General features: G+C 48.9%; 1 protein-coding gene across 1 annotated transcript in view; it reads left to right on the top strand.

Moving 5' to 3' along the window:
• The first annotated feature begins 1,019 nt into the window (after positions 1 to 1,019).
• LOC138300114 (fish-egg lectin-like) overlaps positions 1,020 to 25,777 on the top strand; it is a 109,136-nt gene continuing 84,378 nt past the window's right edge. Inside the window, exon 1 of the mRNA XM_069239032.1 lies at positions 1,020 to 1,108. Within this exon, the coding sequence (XP_069095133.1) occupies positions 1,057 to 1,108 (52 nt within the window). The 5' untranslated portion in view covers positions 1,020 to 1,056. The remainder of the gene's footprint in view (positions 1,109 to 25,777) is intronic.

Genomic DNA, 25,777 nt, shown 5'->3' with positions numbered 1-25,777 from the left:
TGCAGGTAAAGATTGTATGAGTGTAAACCTCCCCCCCACCCCCAAACACACACACACCACCGAAGTTCAATTTATTGGCTGCCAGTAGATATTCAGGCCCTCGCAGAGGGAAGAAGCGTTACCAGTGGAGTAGGGAACCCAGGGAATCCACCAGTTCAGCAGCTATAGTGGAAAAGCCACTGGGCCCGACGGCACCGAAGGCTAGGACACGATGAAAGTATAAATAATGCTATATCGGCCCTCTTCTGTCATTAATTCATATGGTACCACATTGCTATGGTGAAGCCAACGGTGGGACGTGCAATGAAGCTACCGAGATGGGCACACGGAAATAGAAATGCTGAAAACTGGGAAGAAAGTGGGGAGAAAGACAAAGAGCGAGTGCATACATGAAAGGAACAAAAAGCATGGAGGTGAGAACAATTTTAAAAAGTGGGAAGAAAGTGAAAGTGAGGGGTAGAAAGTGTGGGGGGGGGATGAACCCCTTAAAATGTGAAGTGTTCAGCACAATTTTTTTTATTATTTCAAGAGTGCCCCCTCAGAACACCTGGAAGGCATTTTACATTTTGGGCACATTTTGTACTTAAAAATACGTTCTAAGGAGGAGAGCGCCCCGTCAGCACCAATACTACCCTCCTGAAGACTTGCAGGGGTGGTCGGATTCGCCACCTTCCCTCACACAGTGCTTTAGAGGTTTAGTCGGAGCAAGGGGTATTTTAGTTGTCAACTGGCTATTTCCTGGGGTGTTACCATCTTCAAGAGCATCCTGCTCACACAAGGGCACTTACAGGAATTATTTCTTAGCTTCCTGGAGGTAATGCCAATGGTGCACCCAGCATATCTGAACCACAGATCACCCCCCTCCCCCGAAGCACAAACTGAGAAGGCCTTTCTTGCTCAAGTGAGGGATTGCTGCAACACAAACAATATCACATTTCAAATGAATTTCCCAATCGTTTTTTCCTTTCCTCCTATGTCAAGTACTTAAGCCGAAGCCTCGTCGTCTCGCCTATCAGTGGACTGACTCTGCAGTGAGGGACGAACTTGCCAAGGAAAATGAGCATCTCTAGTGTACTGCTGTTTCTGCCCCTGCTGGGGCTCTGCTCAGGTAAGACTGAGACCGATCAATTTATGTATTTATTTTTTGTATTATACAGCTCTAACTCCACCCTGCAGGTACGAAAGAACAAGACATAAAAGTTGATCAAGCATTGATTGCGCTGGCATAACATACAGATTTTAAGATAGTGCATAAGTGGTCTTAATGGTTGTACAGGAAAGTAAGATTGCAGTACACGGAATATAAACACAAGGTGGACATGAGATATAGGTCCTCCTCACAGAACACAGAACTGGCATCAGCACAATGGCCATAAAGCAAAACAAGCAGTGTCAAAGCCAATAGGTCTCGCCTTTGGCATTGTGTTTTGCCATGTTGTAACCAGTGTGGCTGCTGTCCAGCAAGGCTGAAAGTTAGTGGCATGGCATGTCAAAGTGGAGTGGGGTAGTACAGTGTCGTAGAGTGCATTTGTTGGAGTGTCGTAGAGTAGGGGGAGTAGAGCAGTGGTTCAGTAGCAAAGAGTGTCATTGTGGAGAGAAGTGACATAGGGTGGTGTGGATTAAGTGGAGTGGGGTGAATTGGAGTGGGATGAATGAGACTGGAATCGGGTGGGTGGTCTGGTTTGGAGTGATAAGGCTGGGGTTGGGTGGATTGGACTGCATTGGGGTGGACTGGGGTGGACTGGATTGGAGTGGGATGGGGTGAACTGGACTCACTCGACTGGATTGGAGTTGGGTGGATTGTAGTGGGGTGGAGTGGATTGTAGTGGGTGGTCACTGTGGTGGATTGGAGTTCGGCGAATTGGAATGGATTAGGGTGGATTGGATTAGAGTGGGGTGGACTGAACTGGGATGAGTGGGGTGGACTGGGTTGAGATAAAGTGAATTGGAGTAAGTGGGGTGGATTGGAATGGGGTGATTGAAATGAGGTGGGCTGAATTGGATTGGGGTGTGTGGGTTGCAGTGGCATGAACTGGATTGTAGTGGGGTGGGATGGCTTGGGTTGGACTGGACTGGGGTGGATTGGGGTAGATTGCATTGAGGTGGGTGGGGGGTGGATTGGCTTAGAGTGGAGTGAACTGAACTGGGATTAGGTGGTTTGGGTTGGGGTGAGGTGGAGTGGACTGGACTGGACTGGGGATGGGTAGATTGGATTGGAGTGGGAAGGCTGAATAGGTTGGATTGGAGTGTGGTGGACTGAACTGGGATGGGGTGGATTGAACTGGGTTAGCGTGGGGTGAATTGGTGTAGAGTGAGGTGGTTTGGAGTGAACTGGAATGGGGTGGGGTGGGGTGGTGCAGATTGAAATGGGGTGTGGTGGATTGGGATGAGGTGGACTGGAGGGGTGAACTGGATTGGATTGGGGCGGTGTGAATTGAATTGGAGTGGGGTGGACTAGAGTGGGGTGGGCTGGAGTGGATCAGATTGGGGTGGATCGGATTGGATTGAAGTGGATTTGGTTTAGTGGGGTGGTCTAGATAGGGGGAGTGGATTGGTGAATAAAACAGAGGGACTGGATTGGGGTGGAGTGGACAGGGGTATGGTGGATTGGAGTTTGGTTAGGTTGGAGTAGGGTGGATCTGAGTGTGTTGGGGTGGATTGGAGTGGAATGGGTTGGATTGGAGTGGGGTGGATTGGACTGGCATGTGGTAGATTAACTGGAGAGGAATGAGCTGGATTGAAGTGGGGTAGATTAAGGTGGCTTTGAGTGAGGTGGATTAGACTGAAGTAGGGTGGATTAATGTGGATTGGATTAGACTGGAGTGGTGTGGATCAAAGTGGATAGTACTGGAGTGGGAGGGATTGTGGTGGGGTGTATGGATTGGACCGGAGTGAGGTGAATTGGGTAGCAGTTAACTTGATTGGAGTGGAGTAGACTGAAGTGGGTGGATTGGTTGGATTGGATTGGAGTGGGGTGGGTTCCATTGGAGTAGGTTGGGTTGAATTGAAGTGCCTGGGATGGATTGGAGTGGGTTGGACTGCAATGGGGTAGATCAGACTCGGGTGGGTTGGATCAGACTCGAGTAGAGTGGGATGGACTGGAGTGGAGTGGAAGGAGGTGGGATGAATATGAATGGGGTGATGTGTATTGAATTGGAGTGGGGTAAACTGGGCTGGACTGGGCTGGATTGAATGGTGTGGGGTGGACTGAATTGTAGTGGGGTGGATTGTGGTGGACTTCAGTGGGGTGAATTGGGGTGGGGTGGATTGGATTGGAGTGGGGCAGATTATTTTGGATTGGGGTGGGTTGATTGGGATTGGAGTGGGGTAAATTGTTTTGGATTCAAATAAGGCAGATTAGAGGCTGAGCAGGTTGAGTAGGGCAGATTGAAACTCATTGGATTGGAATGGGGCAGACTAGAGTGGGGCAGATTGTTTTGAATTGGACTGAGGCGGTTTGTATAAGGGTGGATTGGAGTGGTTTGCTGTGGCTTAGATGATTGTGGAGTGGGGTGGGCTGGATTGGAGTGAGTTGGGGTGGGGTGAGGTGGATTGGATTGGGGTAAAGTGGATTGGATTGAAGTGGGGCATATTGTTTTGGATTAGAGTGGGGCAGATTGGAGTGGGGTGGATTGGAGTGGGACAGATTGTTTTGGATTGCAGTGGGGCAGATTGGAGTGAAGTGGATTGAGTGGGACAGATTGTTTTGGAGTACATTGGAGTGGGGGCAGATTGTTTTGAAATAAAGTGGGGCAGATAGGAGTGGGGCAGATTGTTTAGGACTGCAGTGGGGCAGATTAGAGTGGGGGAGATGTGAGTGGGGCATATTGTTTTGGACTGGAGTGGGGCATATTGTTTTGGACTGGAGTGGGGCATATCGTTTTGGATTGGAGTGGGGCAAACTAGATTGGGGTAGGTTGGGAAGATTGGAGTGAGTGAGTTGGAGAGGATTGAATAGGGGTGGGGTGGATTGATGTAGGGTGAGATGGCATGGATTGCGGTGGATTGTAGTGGGGCGGATTGGGATGTACTGTACAAATATGTGTTAAAGCATCATTTCAGGAATTACACATAATAAAAAAACAATGTTGCTTTGCGATATTTAGAACAAGATAATAGTCATCTTTTGAGAACGCCGGCCATGAACAAAAACAAAATAAAACATTAGTGCAAAGTGAGAAAAGATGACTTTGCACAATAAAAGAAAGTTAGCTCTAAAAAAAAACTTTCTAATTTTGTTTTTCCTGCTGGACATGTTTGTGACAGTCACAAGCCTTCTGTGCGCAGGGTACTAGAAGTTGAAAAGAATGAACTAGTACCTCGATCACTTTGGGAGCAGCGGAAGGGCACTGATTAAGTTGAATGAATCAATGCTTGGTCCCTGCTCCACAGAGAGGAACTGAAATGGTGCCAGGCCTCCAGTGACGAATTACAAGGCAGTAAAGAAAAGTAAAACACAAGCCAACAAATGGTAAGCAACAGGTGGGCTCAAAGCCCTATACTGTACACAACAGTCTCGAAAGTGAGACACATGCACTTGCAGGCTCGATCCCTAAAAAAGTACAAAAGAAAACACGTTCAAAAACATAAAAATTATGTTCATAAGGTATAGTGTGGAAAAAGTGGCATTGTGAGAATAGTGAGCCTGGAGTCTAGGAATAATGTGTGGGGGGAAGCGAACATACATATAATTTGTTGTGTAGGCCATAGGTTGAGAACCTATATATAGTCATAGAATAGAGCAAGGAGGAAGAGTTCCTCGTTTGCTGGACTGGGCCAGTAGAACAGCAGTGTGAAACGGGTATGGCAAGACAGCAAGAGCAGGACAAATTTAGCAGCTATAAGCAGGAGTCTGCAACAAAGTTCAGTGCCTCCTATCGCATGATTCTGAAGAAGAGTTGAAGTGTGCAGTAGGAGCAAGAAACACCCTGGCTTGCAGGAGACCCCCCACTATCAATCAAGTAATAGAAATACAGGAGACTGACCTCAAGACTCAGGTAATTTAATACAATTTTAGGCTCTCAGCGAATGTCTAAGGTCAAAATGGCACTCACATTTCTCCTCAGTTCACCTGAATATTAAAGGATTTTCCACAAGAGTCTTCCCTGCGGTTTTGTAAATCAGTAGGAATGCCTTGAGTTCAATAGTACATACCTCTATTACAAACAGGCACTTTATTATATTATTATATATATATATATAACCCTGCTGCAGCTATGCCGCTGCTGTCCCACCTCAGTCTGGTAGTTCTCCCTGGGAACTCACAACTATGGCCTGGTACTAGAAGCTAGAGTTCTCTTTCTGGTGGGTGAGATTTGGGCTACACATGTATTGTTGTGTAATCACTGCATTCTGCGATTCTCAGCTAAGAATCTGTTCCAATAAAAAGCCCTGCTTCATTCTCCGTCTCTCAGATGCTTACGGGCACCAAGCAGTCACCTCTTTCTTCGTCAGCAGCCACTGCCCCTCAAAGGAGGTTTTCGGAAGTCCTATTCTAAGCACACCCAAAACTTAACAGCAAGAGACCACCTTTCTTTGTTAGTTTGCTATACTTAAGCGCTTTGGGCCTCACAAAGTGGCATGTAATGCCCTATATCATGAACCACAAAATATTACAGTTCAGTTTTTTGTAACGCTTGACATTGTCTGCCGCCATAACCCTCCTACCCTCCCCCCCAGCTGTGTGAGCCTCCACTGATTACCCATCAGTTAGGGACAATGAAACACCTAATGGTTTTAGAATAGCCAAAGTTTATTCACATTACTCAAGCTGGTGAATAGAATATCAAGATGTCATCCGCAATTAACATACTCAGCTCCTACCCTTAACAAGCACTATGTTCACACTGATTATACATTGTACTTCACATCTTTATTGCATATTAATAACCATAACTGCATAATGTTGTAATGCTCATCTTAACAGTCACAACTCCTGTAGGAAAAATGGCCCTTGTTGGAGTTACTCCAGCAGTTTGTGCCTGATATTGATGCTGACTTGACTGTGACTGTGCTGGAACCCTGTGCAATGTCCCAGTGTTATTTCACTAAAAATGTACCATTGTATCCACAATTGGCACACCCCTGGCACACAGATAGGTCCCTTGTAAAAGATACCAATGGTAACAAGGGCCCTGTGACCAGGGAAGGTCCCTAAGGGCTGCAGTATGTGTTGTGCCATCCCGAGGGACCCCTCACCTAACACATGCACACTACCACTGCATATTGTGTGTGTTGGTGGGGAGAAAAAGAAAGACAACATGGCATCCCCCTCAGGGTGCCATGCACACAAAACACTGTCTGTGGCATAGGTAAATTTCCCCTCTAGAAGGTTTTTAAAGTCCTAAAGCAGGGTGCACTATACCACAGGTGAGGGCATAGCTACATGAGCAATATGCCCCTAGAGTGTCTAAGTCCATTCTTAGACATTGTAAGTACAGTGTGGCTCTATTAAGTATATGGTCTGGGAGTTTGTCAGAACGAACTCCACAGTTCCATAATGGCTACACGGAGTACTGGGAAGTTTGGTATCAAACTTCTCAGAATAATAAACCCATACTGGTGCCAGTGTTGGATTTATTAAAAAATGCACACAGAGGGCATCTTAGAGATGCCCCCTGTATTTTACCCAGCCTGTGCCAGCCTGCCACTAGCAGATGAGTTTCTGACCCCCTGGGGTGAGAGCCTTTGTGCTCTCTGAGGCCACAAACAAAGCCTGCACTGGGTGGAGGTGTTTCACCCCTTCCCCCTGCAGGAACTGTAACACCCAGCAGTGAGCCTCAAAGGCTCAGGCTTCGTGTTACAATGCCCGATGGCACTCCAGCTTGTGGAGATGCCCAGCCCCCGGAAAAAGCCCCACTTTTTGTGGCAAGTTGAGAGGGATAATCAGGAAAAACAAGGAGGAGTCATCACTTCAGCGCTACGAGGCCTCCGGGTAGCTGGCGCTATATAAGTCTCAATAACATAACATAACATAACCTCAGGCAGGACCACCTGTAAGGTGTCCAGAGCTGAAGTGACCCCCTCCTTGCAGAATCCTCCATCTTGTTTTGGAGGATCAGGGCCAATAGGGATAGGAATGTTTCCCCTCCCCAAAGGGAGTGAGCACAAGGAGGGTGTAGCCACCCTCAGGGACAGTAGCCATTGGCTACTGCCCTCTGACCCCTAAAATGCCCCTAAATCGTGTATTAAAGGGCTCCCTGAACCAAACTAGTTAAATTACTAACAACCGCACAAGAAGAAGAAGAAGGACTGCTTATCGGAAACCCCAGCAGAGAAGGAAAGGAGACAAAACTGCCTTGGCCCCAGCCCTACCGGCCTGTCTCCTGCTTCAAAGAACATGCAGAAGAAAGGCGATGCGTCCTGCAGGTCCTGCAACCTCTGAAAAAACTCCAGAGGACCGCCTGCATCATAGAGGATCAAGAACCCCCGTGGACAGCGGCCCTGTCCATAGAAGAACAGAAGAAGAAACCTGTTCTAAATGACTCCCACCTCACTCCAGAAGCGTGAGTCCTCACCACTCTGCACCAACACCCACGGCCCGAGTCCAGGTGGCCCAACCAACCAGAGTGACCCCCAGGTGACGGCGACCAAGTAGCCACCCTTGGTTGACCTCTTCACCCCTTGACGAAGATAAGCGATGCCAAAGGAACCACTGCACCGGCAGCCCCCAGGCCTAGGAGAAATCGACACCCGGTACAGCGATGATCAACAGGCAGCCCTCTTTCCTGTCCGACCAGTGATGTGCCCGAGACACCCCCCAGACCTCGCCTGCAGCGCCTGATTGACCCCCGGGATCTCCTCATAGAGTTTAATTGGAAACCTGATGGCCTATTTGCACCCTGCACCCGGCCACCCCAGTGCTGCTGAGGGTGTGGGATTGGTGCCTACTTGGGGCCCCACCAGTGGTCCTCTAATCCCTCTTGGTCTGCCCTCCGAACCGCGGGTACTTACCTGCTGGTAGACCGAATTCTGAGTACCCCCTGTCTCTATAGGGGCCCATGTTAAAATTGGTCAACTTTGACCTCTGCACCAGGCCGGCCTGTGTTGCTGGTGGTGGGTGTTTGGGGTTAACTTGAACCCCCAACGGTGGACTGCCTATAATCTGGAGACTTGAACTGTAAGTCGTGTACTTACCTTTAAAACTGTACTTTATTTTCCTCCCCCAGGAACCGTTCTGAAAATGCAGTGTCCACTTTTAAAATAGATATTCTCTGTTTTCTTTAAAACTGTTTTCTTGACTAAAGTGAAACAAAGTTACACTGATGTCTATGCTAAGTACTTACCTGCAACAGTATCTACTTCTGAACTGAGTCTTGTGCGTCTACCTATAAAGTAACAAAAATATATTTTTCTATAGAATATCCCATAGGGAGTTAAGTCATTGAGTGTGTGTTTCTTCTATTGCTTGTGTGTGTACAACAAATGCCTAACTCTACCCTCTGATAAGCCGAACTGCTCGACCACACTACCACAAATAGAACATTAGTATTATCTATTATTGCCTCTGTCAAGCCTCTTGGGGAACCCCTGGACTCTGTGCAAACTATGGCCCTCATTATGATGACGGCGGGATACCCCGCCGTCAACTGCACTGACAGTTGACGGAAGACCGTCAGCGCGGCGAAGCCCCAGCCGGCCCTATAATGATGTTCCTTCTGGGTCGGGGGCAGAAACAGTGTTTCCGCCCGCCTGCCCAGCGGGAAACAGGGTACTTACAGCAGCCCCGTCGCGCATTTCACTGCCCGTAATTCGGGCAGTGAAACGCATGACGGGTCTGTGAATGGGGGCCCGAGTCACCCATTCCGCCAGCCTTTTCCTGGCTGTGTAAACTGCCAAGAAAAGGCTGGCAGAATGGGACTCATAATCCGCAGGCAGCGTTGCCCTGTCGGATCTGAAATGCCGCCACTGCCAGGCTGCCTGGTGACGGGAGCCTGGTGGTGGCAGTGTCTCCAACATGGCGTTTTCACCACGGTCATAATAGGGCGCGCGGACCGCCACTACTGCAGTGGTCCGACCGCCACCATGAGTATGGCAGCCAATGGACCGCCAGATTCATAATGAGGGCCTATATCTCATTTTGATATAGAATATACAGAACCAGCTTCCTATAGCACCTCTTTATTGGATGTCATAAATCATTTTAATTGCCGTGACAGTTCTCCTTCTGTCGCTTGCTTGGTACAGCGGGTCGTGGCTTTGAGGCATCCCTTGCTACTGAACGTCTGGTGTTCGTGGCACTGTGGCCATGCCTGGACTGCAAGTGCTGTGTCTGTCCAGCACTGACCATTTCTCACCCTCCGGTTGTCCTCAAGTGTCGCTGCCACGAGGCATCCAAACAACCTTTTTCAGCAAAGTGTGTGTCCTTGGCATGAAGCATCTGTGAGTGGGTTAGCCCCCACTTTTTGTCTGATTTTGATGTGTTCTAGAAGTTGGTAGTGCCCAGGGCCCCTGCTAACCAAGTTCCCTGGGCCAGAGCTCTTTCCCTAAATCTGTTGTGATGCTTGGCACAATTGGATACACTCTTACATATCCCTATAAGACCTGAGTAAATTGGTACCCCAGTACCCAGGGCATGGGATAGAAGGGGTAGGCCCCTGAGGTCAGCAGCACTGATTGTGCCACCCTCTAGGGCCCTGGCCCCAGATGCACCCAGCACTGCTAGTGCAGACTGAGTGTGCTGGCGCAAACCACTCTGTACCCTGGGTTGTTTGGTATCTAACAACTCAGAATATTAAATCCTGGTACCAGTGTTGGATTTAACCCTAAATGTACCCAGTGGCCACCTTAGAGGTGCCCCCTGCAAAAGCTAATCTAAACTGGTGTAGTTGCTGACTGGTTCCATCCGGCCTGCCATTTCCAGACAGCCAATATACAAACCTGGGGGAGAGCCATGGATGGGTGAGCTAACACCCCCTCCCTCAGGAATGTGCAACACCCTGCAGGTAAGCTTCAAAGGGCTACGTCCCCTGAAACTTGAGCCCCCCCGCCTGCGGCTAGCAGCAGAGGGCTTCCCCCTTCCAAACCCCCACTTTTGGCTGGAGCAAAGGCGGGAAACCAAACAAAGGGTAGGAGGAGTGGCCTCACTGAGCATGTACTACCCCAAGGGGCTTGCAGGCAAAGTGGACCTTCCATCTCATTTTCCTTTATGTTGGATGACAGAAAAATATCCAATATGGTTTAGGGAAGTGACCCTTCCCACAGGAAGTGGTCCCTGTAGTGGGTGTAGCCACCCAAGGGTAAGTGTCCCATTGGACACTACCAGGTTCCCCCTAAAATGTCCACTAAATTCAGTATTTAGTGGGCTCCCTAGACCAAAGATTTAGATTCATCTGGAAGAAAAGAAGACAACACCAAATGAACCGCCAAGAGGAGAACAGAGGACCTGCTGCACCAGAAGAGGCTCCAAGACCCCTGCTTGCTGCACCAGTGTCCTGACAATCACCGATGCAGAGGAGCAGACAACTAGACTGACCTCAAAAAACCCAGAGGGCCTCCAGGCTTCACATATAACCTGAGATCTCCCTCCTGAGTGGAGGCACCACTCAAGAAACTAAAGGAACCTCCAAGGAACCTACAAACTCTTCAGGCACAGTGTGCTCACCGACTGTTGTGACCACCTGCAAAAGAAGAGACTGGTAACCCAACTACTTTTTAAATGCGTTTTTGAAAGTGACTGCGTATTGATTCCTATGGTGCATAATTACGCACAGAAAGGCTAACTTTATTAACACTTTGAAAACTCATATCTCAAAAAGTACTTAACCTATCTGAAAGATCTTGGTCTTAAAATGTATATAAAATCGAAGTCTGTTTATAACACCTGGTCTTGAGTTATTCATCGAGTGTGTGTGGTGCATGATTGGATTTGTGAATACAGGAAATACTTAGCACATCTCCTGGATTAGCCTAACTGCTCAACTAGCTACCTTAAAAATTGGAGCATTAGGTGGTCCAATTTTTATCTATGGAAACCAATGTGTGGTTACCTGGACACCCTGCATAGTGTGTCTAGTTTTGTACACCTCATGGAGGGCTAGCCTCTGACAGCATCCCAAGGATCCTCTTGAGCCAACTGTCTTTTTGAATGCTTGTGTGAAGATATTTTATTATTAAATCTTGAGACTCCCAGGGGGTGTGGCAACAAAATGGCCAGGTAGCGGTGTTGCCTGCGAGCTCCGGCTAAACATCATTTACTCGCCCGATATCTGGCCTTTTGAGACGCTATCAGCATATCTCCTGAGGCCCCCACTCTAACTAGGGGACCTTACGATGCAGACATTGTTGTTTGATGACCCGAATCAGCAAAACTACGCCCATCGCACCTCCCGCCTTACGGATGGAGGATGGCACAGGATCAGGATAGGGCCTGGACGCGAGCCACGTGCTGTGGCACGCTATGGAGATTGGGGCACTGGGACCACGGAGTTGTGAGAGCGCCCCTGCATGGCTCCCTCCTTGTTGCTGGGGGCCCTCTGGTGTGGCTCTTTGGTAGCAGACGGCCTTCCGGCTCTGAATGGCCTGTCCAGATTGCCACCTCCTGGGAGCAGTCATCTGACTGCAGCCCAAGAACTAGTGCCCATACGGCAACCCTTAAGACACCACGGTTCCCATGACAGCTGACTGGGGGGCCAGTGGCATGGTGGGGTGGAGATTCCCCCCTCCTCCTCCCCACTAGTTGTCAGGGCCACCGCCCACGAGGAGACCTGACAGACTAGGAGATTGCATGTGGAGCTGCCCTAGAGCTGAGAAAACTGGGTGTAGGCTCCAGACCACACAAGGGAATGCGATGGAGACTCAGCCGTCCCTTTCCCCTACTCCCTGATGGGGTGTGGAGAGACACAGACCATGGCACTGTGACCCCTCCTGAGGCGAGGGGGCTGTGAAAAATCGCCCTAAAACTGGGCCTTCAGCGTTGTGAAACATGGGGATGACTTGGACTCCCGGGCCCAGTGACACTACAAGAAAAGAGGCCCCTGCTGATTTGCCCCCTCCATCATTCTCCAAACTCTTTGCCCTCCAGTCTTCTGGACTGTTGGAGATTCTCTCCTGGTGCTGAAAATAAGGGTGCGTTGCATAAGACTATCCTGGTGGCCCCCACCTGCTCTGAATAGATGGAGAATCAAATAGGGGTACTTACTGAGACTTCCTGCTCGCAAGACTCAGCCACGGTGGGGGAGACCCCTCCCCTGCCCCCACTATACGAAGCTGCTTGAGCCCCCTAGAGGCCACAGGTGAAGGGGGTTAGGGAGACCAGTGGGCTACCTGCCTGGGCCATACAGAGGCAACACTTGTGGCGGTTCCCATTCCCTGGAAATGCTGAAGGTTCTGCTACATTGTGAGACCCTCTAAAATAGAGGCTATAGATAAAAAGTCAAAACAAGCACGGCAGGGCAATGTAGGAGGCTGTCCCTCTATGTAGTGTGCAAAACTAGGCACACTGTGCAGGGGTTTCAGGCCACCACACGTTGGTTTCCAGAGGTAAAAACTAGACCACCTAATGCTCTAATTTTTGAGGTAGCTTGGTCAAACAGTTAGGCTAATCTTGGAGACGTGCAAAGCATTTGCTGTACTCGCAGTAAGAATAATGTGACTTGCACACTCAGAGGAATAACTCAAGACCAAGATTATCAAAATTGGTTAAGTACTTTTAAAAATATGAATTTTTGAAGTTTTATTAAATGCACTCTTTCCATGCGTAATTATGCCCCATAGGAATCAATAGGCAGTCACTTTTAAAAATTCATATAAAATCGCACAGTTATGTTATCAGGATCCGCTTTTGCAGGTTGGTCGAGGCCTTTGGTGGGCACACTGTGCCAGCTGGAGAGGCTCGGGCGGCTCCCGGTTTCGGCGGGAGCAGTGCTGGAAAGTCTCTTGGAGCAGATGCAGGGCCACTCAGGGACCACTTCGAAAAGAGTGGTTCTTGCAGATTTAAAGGTGGTGCCTTGGGGTCCCCTTGGGGTGTAGAGGTCGCAAGGGGTGGTGGACCCTGTGGGCAAAGCTGGTTCCTGGTTGCAGGTCACTGGGCGGCCAGGTGCGTTTGGAGCTGGAGGTGAGTCTCTTGGAGGGTTGCTTACAGGACAACAGGGGCACTCTGGTGGGAGTTTGAGGATGTTCCTGAAGTCCCTCAACAGGGGATTCCTCCTGATCCTTTTTAAGCTCTGTGTGGGCTGGATTTCTGGCTGTACAACATCAGCTGACCAGAACTCATGGTACAATTCAGCCACTGGAGGGCGCAGTGCCACCAAACTTGGCACACTTGTGGGGTTTGTCCTGGTGGTTGTCAGTGTGTCGTCAGGTCCAGCTGTGACTTCTGGTTCAGGAGATATTGGCCAGTCAGTGAAGTGACCATCACTGGCTTGTTGATTCTTGCTTGGGTATAGAGTGGTACCTCCACTCTGAAGGGAAATCTCGGGCTCTTGGCAAAGCCTGGAGGTCCTCAGGGTTTGTTGCGGTCAGTCCAGTGGTCAGTTCCTCCACAGTGGCGATTGCCGGGTCCTGGTGCAGCAGGCAGTGTTTGGCTCCTTTTCTTGTGCAGCAGGTCCACAGTCCTTCGGCTTTGGTTCTTCTTTGTGCTGTTTTCTCTTCTTCCTTTTGAATCTAGTTTCTTGGTCCAGGGATGCCCACTAAATACTGAATTCAGTGGGCGTTTTAGGGGGAACCTGGTAGTGTCCAATGGGACACATACCTTTGGGTGGCTACCCACTGTAGCGTCCATAACGTCTCTGACAGAGTGACAGTGGAGAAGCCACGACTTTCTGACATGGAGAAAACAGTCCAAACCCTAAAGACAGGAGAAAAGGAACAGCTCAAAACCAACGCAGAGGTACTGTGCTAGAATGAAGATGCAGTAAATCGCACAAGGCGAAACAACCTCCGCTTCGTTGGTTTCCCTGAAGGGGTCAAAGGCACAGCCAATGCCGGATTGCTCTCCGACTAGCTCAAGGCCACGTTCACTGCTGAACAATTTTCCTCATGCTTCGTGAGAGAAAGGGCACATAGGGCCCTACAAAGAAGACCCCCCACCAGGGGCATCCTCCTGACCCATAATTGCTAAGTTCTTGACTTTTCTAGACAGAGATGTGATCCTTTGTGCAATGCGCAAGTTGGGCAATTTAGGTCATGATGGCTCCAGGATAATAATATATTTCCCAACTATAGTTTGGAAATGTAACATCAATGGCGAGCGTTCAACACAGTGAAAAAATAAGCTCTGTGCCTGCAACTCCAACATATACTGCTCTTTCCAGCCAAGCTAAACGTTCTCTAGCATGGAAAATTCTCCTTCTTCCATTCCCTGGATGAGGTCTGTATATGGTTAGATGAGCGCCCAAGGACCCAGGCCAGTCTGAGGACAGGGATGGGATGCCAGACGCCCTACCCGACTGGAGCCAGGCCCAAGACTGGGCCATGGCATCAACGAAGACAGAGTCGCAGAACAATGTGTTCCGGCCAGAGGAGCCCATATCTGACCACAGAGCCGTGAAGAGACAGACACTGATCATCAGACATAGAGGGAAATGAGCAGCAGCTGTCTGACCCACCTTGGACCACTCTCCCCTGAAGAACACACAGGCGCATGGACTCCTCCTCAGGGAAAGGAGAGCATCCATCCTGTGGTGAAAGATATTACAGAAATGGAGCAGAGCCAGGAGGGGTGCTAACTTACAGGCTCAGATTCTAACTATATATATGGAGCGTCAAACACAAGATGTGGTAACTGAATAGCCAAGGAGCATCACAATACTTTGGTAGACATTCAGTGACATGATCCCCAAAAGAGTGTGATTTGGCAAACAAATAAATATCGATTTGTTAGAGTTAAATGGTCTTCTTTCCATCCCCTCTCCATCCTCTTTATTCTCCTGCCATCCCCCCTCTCCCTCCCTTCTTGAACTTTTTCCCTTTTTCTCCAGGTCCTGTTCCTTTCCCCTTCTACTCATTCTTCCTCAGTGATTTGAATTCCATTAGAATAGTTGGGATGGGCAGGGCGACAGATCCACTGGGTAGGGCCTGTATGGTGTATACCTCATGCGATGGAGGGACTTTCACAGATTCGGGGTGGGGGGTGAAGAGGGGGGATGTAATTCAATCGTTATGATGGTTTTGTTGAAATTGTTCTTTTGGTTTGGTAACTGGCGAGACAGATGTAGTGCTTGCCACATTATAATGAGAGTTGGAGACGGATATCAATGATTAGACATGTTATATGCTACTGATAGGGGCACTGTGCAGCATTCTGTCCTTACCTGGAATGTAAAAGGGATGGGTATCAAGATTAAAAGAGGACTTGTCGTAGCCTTCCTCAAATGCCTCAAGCCGGATGTGGGCTTCTTACAAGAGACCCATCTCAAGGGAACATACTGTCATTTTCCAGGCAGAGGGACACATACTGGATTGGCACATACCAACCTCACATCCAGATCCAGGGAAGTGGATATAGTTATCCAAAAATATCCTCCTTTTCAGGTGCAACACATATGGATGGCTCCACTGGGAACCTATGTAGCAGTGCAGGGAATCTGGGGGAGGGTAACTATGACCCTGATTAGTGCCTATGCCCCCCCCTTCAATCATATACCTTAAGTAAATTCACCAATATCTTACTTTAAGCCAAACCATCCATACACATCCTGGGGGGTGACTTCAAAGATGTGATATCCCCCGACCTAGATAGATCGGGGGAGACACCAAAGTAGACTAGAACTACACCCCTGGCTCGCTTTGTCGACACACTGGCCCTTAGTGACCTACGGAGACTTATTTACCCCCACAGCCGCATCTACTCCTATTACTCGAGGGCCCACAAAGTATATTACTGACTTGGCCACATCCTTGTCCCCGGCGGGAGAAATAGCTATGGTACATAGGGCGGAATATCTAGCAAGGGGACTCTCAGTCCACTCTCCTTTATGGGTGACAGTGGGACAAAAATCCTGCGACAACTCCAGCATCTGGAGACTGAATGCTTGCGAGATTACAGATGAATCCATGATGCATGAGATCGGTACCGAAACTGCGGTCTATTTTTCTAACAACAAAGATTCATTGGCATCGCCTGTCACATTATGGGAAGCATTCAAGGCAGTCATGAGAGACAGGCTCCATAATATAATCACCTTTAAGAGGAAAACGGCAACCAGGCCTGTGGAAACAATAGAAAAAAAACTCCTAGAGGCCAGACACGTCCTTTCACCGAACCCCCCTTACTAACTTGACAGATAGAAGTCCTATGCAAAGAATATCGTGAAAAGACCAATGATGCGGTGTGTAACCAAACATTGGCCACTCAACACCGCCTCTAGGAGGCTAAGTGACAAGGCGGAGCAATTACTGGCATGGTTGAGCTGCCGAGAACTAGAGGCCAGATGGCTTTGACAAATAAGAGGCAAACAGGGTTCCCTACACTTCACCGATGAGTTGTCATGAGAGAGTCTGCAACCCATTAGACAGCCCTCTTTGAAGCCCGCCCCCTGGCAGACATTACTCTAATTTTTATCTCTATGAAATCAACCTCCTCACCCTGCCCAATGAGAGCTTTGACCTTCTGGATGCGGAAATTACTTTAACAGAAGACCAAAACGCTATACGTCGCCTGCTTGCAGATAAAACTCCGGGACCGAATGGTCTCCCAGCTGAATTTTTTCAAGAAGCAAAAAGATCTACTTGCTCCCTACCTATTCCAACTCTACATCAACATCAAAGCATGGGACGACGGTATACTTCCTGCTTGACCTGCAAAGGGCCACAATAGTTGTCATACACAAACCTGGCAAACCCCCGACTTCCTGCGACTCTTATTGACCAATCTCATTGATTAATGTAGAGACCAAAGTCCTAGCTAATATTTTAGCCACCAGACTTCTAGGAGTGATTACTTCACTGATACAAAAAGGACCAATCCAGCTCCATGCCACTATGTTCCATCAGGGGGAACTTACCCAAACTCCACAACTGGATGGCGACAGTCAACAATAGGCAATTTACCCACCTATTTCTTTCCCTTGATGCCGAGAAGGACTTTGACACAATTCATTGGCCCTTCGTAACCTAGACCCTGATAAAAATGGCATTCGGACCCCGTTTCAGAGACTGGATAACCTTCCTCCACAAGGATCCCATAGCTGCAGTGAGGGTGAATGGCCTGCTGCTCGATTTCCCCATTAGAAGTGGAACCCAACAGGGGTGCCCCCTTTCCCCGCTCCTCTTTGCCCTGACGCTGGAACCCGTAGCTCACTTGATTCGTGCCCACCCAGGAATAAAAGATTTCCATATTGAGGGCTGCTCGATCCCAGAAGAAGAAAAAAAAATCCTTATATGCAGATGACATCATGCTTTATTTATCCCACCCCCAAGCCTCACTCCTGGTGGTCCTTCACACTTTTAAGTGCTATAGAGCCCACTCCAAAATCTAGTTGGGAAAAGCTTTGACCCGAGTGACCTTCTCCACACACTTAAAATGACCACAGGGGGATTCCACTATTTGGGGATCTATGTCACAACAGAGCCCGCAAGATGCATGGAACGTCCCGACCATCTTTGCAAACATTCAGGCAGACTGGAGCCACTGGAAACTATTTCCCCTAATACTTCTGGGTAGGGCAGCCTTATACAAAATGATGCCTCTTCGGAAATTCTTGTACACCCTGCAGAGCACGTATTATAAATGTCCAGGAGACATTTTCACCATAACTGAGAATGAACTCAGGACTCTGCTGTGGAACGGCGGTCAACCCTGGATAGCCAGTGTGGTATTGCTCTTCCTTACCATAGGGCCTACTATTGGGCACCTCACCTAGTAGTCCTTAATGACTAGGGTTATGTTGACAGTGACCACCCCACTTATGCCTTGGGAAAGACGCTATTTTAAATATGCCCTTATCAACACTAGATCTATGGAGGCGGGGGACTGAGTGGCCTATTACCAGCAAACCAAGTGACTCTGAAGGCCTGGGACAGGGCAAACTCCTATATGGGCTGAAAACACAAAATCACCCACGAAATCCCATTATGTTTGGGTAAGACCCTAGAAGAAGTAACCAAATGAAAAGGCTTTACTTCCTGGGACCAAATAGGCATTTCCAAGATAGATGATGTTCTGGAGGGAGTTGGCCTAATGTCATTTTCCTTGAGAAGGAATTTCAACTACAAGACCCACAGTATTATAAATACCTCCAATTTCCACATGCCTGGCAGGCTGAACACATTCCCCAAGACCTCCCTTAATAAGACCCCCCTAGAAGGCAGTCCCCTGGTGGAGAAAATACAGGTTAAAGTGGTATCCTTCACTTATAGAACTATCAATAATAACATGCCTGCCATCCTCCGAACACTGCGGGCCACATGGGAAGCTCACATTGGTGAACTTGATGACCTGGAGAGGGAGGGAGGCAGAGTTAATGTTCCCCCGAGAAGTGGCCAATAGAATTTAAAAAACAACTTCACCAAAAGATGTATTTTTAAATTGTGAGTTCAGAGACCCCAAACTCCGTATCTCAGTCTGCTTCCAATGGGAAATTACACTTAAAAGATATTTCAAGGCAACCCCCATGTTAACCTACTGGAGAGATAGGCCTTACAATAGTGAAACCCAAATTTAGAAGTATTTCACTATCAGGGCATGTCAAACACACCAGTACATGCTCTACCTTTTAAAAACACTGCACCTTGCCCATGGGGCTGCCTTGGGCCTACCTTAGGGGTGACTTACATGTAGTAAAAGGGAAGATTTGGGCCTGGCAAGTCGGTACAGTGGCCAGGTCGAACTGGAAGTTCCAAACTGACTACACAGACACTGCAGTGGCAGTGTTTACAGAGCTTCTCATATGGGTGGCACAATCAGTGCTGCAGGCCCACTATAGTAGCATTTGATTTACAGGCCCTGGGCAACTCTGGTGCACTTTACTAGGGACTTACTACTAAGTCAAATATGCCAATCATAGATAAACCAATCATCAATGCAATTTAGACAGAGTGTACTTGCACTACAGCACTGGTCAGGAGTTGTAAAGTGCCCAGAGTCCTAAAGCAAACAATAACAGGTCAGAAAAATAGGAATAAGGAGGCAAAAGGTTTGGGGATGTCCCTGAAAAAGGGGCCAGGTGCAACAGAAACCCTCACTACACCCATGTACAGGCTCAGCCGTTACCCATTGTTCCCTCCATACCTGGGTCCCATTGAACTACTGCCCCTGCTGCAAGTCTCTCCTGACCCCTTTGGTCAGCCTGACCCTGTGGTGCTCCTATGCCAAGCCTTTCATTAGCCATGCTATGCAATTCACAAAAGTGTGCTATGCTGGGATAACCCACCCTACAGAGTTGAGCTTTCCTAGAAGCAGTTGTAGCTCCTTGAGTGTTGCTTTGTCCTTGGCTAATAGGCCTTTGATATCCTATTTTAAGCCTGCCACTTTTTGGTATTGGATTCTGCAGGCCACATCCACTGAGTCAAACTCTATCCTTAGAAATGTCAGACACATAGTGGAGCCCTCTTTTTTTTCCTGAGCTAGTGGAACCTTGAGCTCATCTGCCCATGCCTGGAATTGCTCCACCATTACGGTGCACTGCTCGGTGTCAGGTCCGCCCACAGAGAGCATGTCTTCTAGATAATGAAGGTTCCCACCTCTGGACATCCCTAACCTAGTGCCCAATCCAGAAAGGTACTAAATGCCTTAAAGTATACTCATGATATTGCACATCCCATGGAAAGACATTTTTCATAGCAGAAGGCACCATCAAATTGGAAGCCTAGCAGGTGATGGCTCTCTGGATGTAACAAGAGGAGGTGGCAGGTAGACTCTGTATCAGTCTTTGCCATTAGGGCTGTCGTGCCTGTTACCCTTAATAGGTCAGTTGCCTCATCCAGTGTGGCATAGGACTTTGAGCACCGCTCTTGAACTAGCCCAATATTCACTGATTCACCCTATGGGTATGACAGTTGGTGGATGAGGCGGAACTGGCCCGGCTCCTTTTTGGGAACTGCCCCCGTGGGATACTATTAAGGTCTCTAGCGGTGGCTCTGAAAATGGGCCAGCTACATGGCCCAGCCTTACCTCCTTGGACACCTTCCATCTGGCTACATTCAGATTGTTGGTGACTGATTTAAGGTTGTTGCATATCTTCCCTTCCATCTTCCCCACATAAGGTATGGTGAAGCAGTTCTTGAAACCGTCTGCTAGCAAGTGTGCATCATTTTTCTTGTGGTAATGGTTCAGGAGCCTGGTGGAACCTAATTTGAGGGGGCAAGCTCCTGTACCCCCAATCCCTGTGCTGTGGCCGGCTACTGTTTCTTGAAGAGGACCTCTTTCTCTTTAATCCCCATGCAATTGGTGCAGTGTTTGAACCTGCAGACTGCACTTGCTTTCACCCTTCTTGGACTTCCAACATGTGGCAGGCTGTGGCCGCACCTGCTTGGCACTCAAATACTGCTTCTTTGTGCTTCCTGGCAGGTACCAACCCGTCCTTTGCCTGTCCCACCAGAATGAAAGGCCTGCTCCTATGTCTCCACCCCCGCACATGCTACTACCATGTGTTCGGTAAAACGTGACATTCTGATGGACCTAGTCTATGATGGGCCATGTCTGCATTTGTGCCCTGAAACCCTCATCATACCATAACCACAATTCCCCGTAGTAATTCCTCTGTGCAGCTTGCTCCTTCCGTTCGTACAAAAACAATGCTGGTGTGGTGTGTGGAAATTTCTCAACAAAAATGCAAGACAGAGTGCAAAATGCTTGCAATGAGTTCTCAATGGATTTCTCTAACCTGGGTTTGCGCCTGTCTCACTTGTCCTCATCTTTCTTGTCCTGATGCACCAAATCCAGCGCCATCTGGCCTCCAGCAGAGAAAAAATATCAATGAACTCTACCCACCATATTCGTTCTTTTACGGGCAAGGGGACCAGGCTAGTTAACCCAGTTTCACTGGCTATTATAGGAGGATCACCTGAAGAAGGCCTACTGTACTCTCTTGCTGGCTTGCGGTAAGTACCACCCACTGCAGTGCTGCCTACCTATGCCACTGTTGGGTCTGTCCCGTGTGAATCCTGCTTTGGCCCTCTCCTGAGGCTTGGCCCCCTCGGTACCTTGCTGGTCTGCATTGCTCACCTACTGAGCTGTCTAAACCTGCCCTGTCGTGTTGATCCTGGCTATGCATCTGGTGCCGAGGGATGCTGCGCCGCCCTGACCAGAGTCTTGCACCTGGATTGCCCAATAATAATGACCTGGCCAAGCAAAGGAGAGGGGGAGCCCTATACTCCACACCTTGTGCCATGGACACCACACCAGTGGGGCAAGCGGGGGGTTGCAAGTTCTGTGCATGCTCCATGATATGCCCTTGTGATGTGCTTGCCGTGTTAACTGTCAGCTTTCACTAGAGGGGGTGGTGACGGCAGCAATGTTGATGACCCTGCACTGGTCACCTTTTGGCCGCACATGTGGCCATGGCCCCCCCACATTCAATTGGGCCATTCACACTAAACTTTGTTTGGCTAGTGGCTGTCCGTTGCCATGCTTTTGCTGCCCAATGCTACTGGGCCCTTTGCCTACCACCCCACGGGGTCCGTCTCGGGTCAGGTGCTCCTCCGGTTTCCATGATTCTTCTAAATGCTCCAGATTTTTTCAGTTAAGAAATCACCTAAAAACAGCTATATGATTTGCCCACAATCACATAAAAAGGTCAAGGAGTCCAAGAGGATAAGAATCTGTGTTTTCAGGTCCCATGCATAGGTGAGGGACTCCTCCAAACCCGATGGGGCAGAATCAAGGACTGAATAACCTAGCAAACATATTTGCCTAAGCCCATCATCTTCCATCCCCCTTTGCAAGAATTCTCCTGAGACTCATAAAATTGGATTTGGTGAACATAGCCTTTGGCCATATTTATTTTAGAAGAAACAACACATTCATCATCATACAATTTTTACAACATAAAATCGAATAATTTTATATATTTTTTTATACAGGTCTTATTTTTCCAGGCGCTAGATATCCAATCACCTCAACATAGCACTGTTCAGAGTCAAGGTTGGCCACCCCCAATGGCCGGTCAGCATTCTTATTTTTGCTTGTGGGGTCCGGTGGTCAATTATAGGCCTCCCAGCCCTTTCCCTACAAGGCAAGCTCATCTACTTCCCAATCCAAGAGGAGCATGGGTCAACTTACAGGCAGAGCACCTACTTAAACCATGCCAGAACAACCCTAGGAGCACCCCAGCACCTTGGGAGGGTTAAGCCTAGGCAACTGGGCCATTACTTGGTTCCCTGGCACAGGTCTCATCTCTCTCACATCACATCCCCAGGGCTGCGGCAGCGTGATGAAGTACCCGTGAAGGGCTTAAGGACAATTACTGTAGCACCCACCCATAACCCAACCCCCGAACAGAGAGATGAAGCCAAATCCACAGTTATTCTAATGTTGACTATCTGATGCCAAGGTGTAAACCTGCATTGTGGCCAACCATGAGTCCACTGGTCCACAAGCCTGGATCGTTAACTGAACATCATGATTTCCCACCGCACCAAGAAAGCCTTCAGGGCATACTGATTGCAAGAAATTGAGTTACTGGTTGAGGGGGATGAAACTCTTCTCAAGCAACGACCACAATTCTTCTTCTCAGGATGAAGTCACAAGCAAACCCTACATTAACCTGTGCTCAGCCCCTAGATAGCTTAGCACGGAGCAGTCAAGCCTAACTCAAGGCAACGTGTAAAGTATTTGTGCAACACTTCAAACAGTAGCACAATGTAAACTCACCACTCAATGATCCCACACCAATTTAGAAATAGAGTAATTTTTAACAATGACATCACAATCAAAGCAACAAAAATCCAATCATTCGAATCGAAGATATTCAATGTTAAAGATTTTAGTAAAAATAGAGGTAAAAGGGATAAATGGCCAACTGTGGATATCTGATCGTGTTGGACTAGGTCTGAGTCACAAGTTCAGGATGACTGTGATGGAGCACTGGCTAGCTAAAGGGACCCAGTTCGGCCTGCTGAATAAAGTACCTTAAATTCTGGTTTGCAGTGCATTGAGAGGTTCCGAATCAAAGATGAGTTGCTAAGCCGGAGCAATGCATCAGTTCTGAGATGCAGCAAGGCTGCAGGGTGAGGTTCTGCATTGAGGATCACATCAACCAGGGCTTGTGATACGAAGTCCAAAGTCATGGATGCGCTGTCCATTCAGGGCGATGTATCAGTTCTGAGGAGCTGTGAGACTGCGATGCAATGTCTGGTGTTGTTGGTGAGGCTGATGTGGACAAGGCATTTTAGGGCCTGCACTGAGGAATTATCTGACAGTGGCAGTTCCAATGTTGCGTCAAGCTGTGATGCTATGTGGGTCTTTGTGACTGTTCTAATCCACGCAGTAGCGGCAATGCAGCGGTTCTGCTCAGGGTTGCACAATGCAGCAGACTAGAAGCGTTGTTTCCACTGGATCCACAGAGGCACCTTAGCCCTATATACCAAGATTCAATGACTAGGGTGGCCCCACCTGGCAGGTAGACTCACAAATGGCAGAGTCCAAGAGCAGGGTTGTTGGAAGCCTCTTGTGTCTTTGAGGCTTCAGATCAGGAGGCCAGCCAACTTGCCCATGGATTCACTCTGGGGTTCTGCGATCAAGAGGTGTAAGTCCAGTCCTTCTCACCCAGACAAAAGGTCAGCAGGGCAGCAGTCTTATAGTGTAGTAGTCCAGCAGAGGGGCAGTCTTTTCAGCAGCACAGCAGCCCTTCTTGGCAGAGTAGCCACAGGTCCAGAAATATACTGAAGAGTTGGTGACTGAGGTCCAGTATTTATCCTCAATTGTGCCTTAGAAATGGGGTAGAATGTCTGGAAGTTTCCCTTTAAAAATCCTAGACTTGCTGCCTTCTCTGCCCTGGCTCCAGCTAACTGCAGGGGGTAGGCAGCTCTTTGTGTGGAGGCAGGACCCAGCCTATTCAAGTATAAGTAGAGCTGGGTCCAGCTCTGCCTTCTTTCCTGCCAGTGATAGCCCACTCAGGCACACCTAAGCTATCTATTGTGTGTGGCTGTCTAGGAGTAATTCACAAAGCCCAACTGTCAGTAATACCCAATGCTGTGACCGCAGACAGGCTACAGACACTAAATGGCTAAGGCAGAAAAATTTAATTTAAAATCTGACTTCACCAGAAGTGAGGGTTTTTCATTACAATTCCAAAGACACCAAACATGAACTGTTTACCTGCCCTCAAATGGAAATTATAGCTTATTAAATGTAATAAGGAAGGGGCACGTCCAAAAGGGCTCTATGGAGCTCCACCACATCGACCTTCAGCAACAGAGGCTCCAGTCCCCCTGCAGTCCCCCTACACTGCCACAGGGTGCGACAAGGCTTCCCAGACATAGCGGACACCAGAGGGGCCTCGTTCTTTTCTGGTGGAGGGGTGAGGCTGAAGCAGCTCCTTCGATGGGATGACTATGCGTGCAGCAGCTCGCAAAATGGCAGCACAGTTCTGATGGCAGAGACAGTGCTGGCCTGCTTGACTTTGCTGTGCTGGGTAGCCCCTGTTCCGCCTGCACAGACGAGACAGAGGACTGACCTTGTCTGATCCAGTGGGGAAATAGCAGTTGCGGGCCCTTGATAACTAGTGGTGGTCCTGAAGGGCAAGCTGAGGAGGTTCTGTAGAAAACATCATTAGAAGAACTACTTGGCATGGAGGCCCTTGAGTCGACAGCACCCCTTAGAACACCAATTGACCACTCAGGCTTGTGGGCAATCTCAGCAGCCTGGGCTGGGCTTCCAGCCATTCACACTTTACTGGCCCGGACCAGGCTCCACTCAAGGATTGCAGAGTCGTCTGGGAGGAGAGCAGGGACTGCTCACCCTAGCGCTGACCGGGAGATGGTGAAACCTGCCTGGGCCTGGCCTGATCCTGCCATGGATCGGTGAAGAGAACCTGTCTCCCACTGCAGGACAGGAGCCTGCTGGGAGGCTCCTGGACCAGTGGCCTATAGTGGCAGAAAGCCTACAGACTGTTGTAGGAGGAGTGGTAAGTCACTGATCACTTCACGCCACTGGCCATGGACAGAGGTCCAAATGCCCTGTGGTGACCTCCTAGGGACACTGTGTAGGGGTAGCCACAGGTCCCAAATGATTATTTTGCTGTGCAGGGCCCATAACAGATGGTGAGAGATAGCACCCCTTTGAGTGACAACCAACCTACTATCGAGGGAGTGCCTGACGTTTCGCCCATACTGGGCACTACCGGCATTGTTAATCCCAGCCTAAAGGATTGCATGGGGGCTACTCACACTACTGCATACCTGCAGCGTTGGAAGCCCTAGCACTGCTACAATTGGAGGCACCTGTCCAGACTCTGGGTCTCTGATGGAGACTAACCCCTAGGTGCTGCACCCCCTCTGTTGTTTGCCCCTCGACACGGCCTGGGCTGTGGAAAGTACACAACTGGCTGCGGAGGGTCCAGCCTTTCCACTACTGAGTGGGGGAGGGATGCTGCCTGCTGTGGCCCCGTCTCGCTCTTGCCTGGTCCTCATGCCCTTTTTCAGCAGATATGGCATCATCCCGCCATACCCTGAGGGACTCCTCCATCAAAAACTTACTTACAAAGATCCCTACAATGAAAGCCAACAGAGCTGGGGGTGAACCGGCAACGCTATCTGCCCCTGTTGTTGCTGAACACAAGGCACCAGAAGACGATAATGGTCCAGTTACACGGTCATTTCTGGGAAAACTCTTCAGTACCCTGAGGGATAACATAGAAGCCCTTAAACAAGAGCTGGTGGCTGAAGTCGAAGACATTAG

Source organism: Pleurodeles waltl, chromosome 6 (genome assembly GCF_031143425.1).
Source record: "Pleurodeles waltl isolate 20211129_DDA chromosome 6, aPleWal1.hap1.20221129, whole genome shotgun sequence".
NCBI lineage: Eukaryota > Metazoa > Chordata > Amphibia > Caudata > Salamandridae > Pleurodeles > Pleurodeles waltl.
Note: the sequence above shows the minus strand (reverse complement) of the source record. Positions and strands in the feature narration are given on the sequence as shown.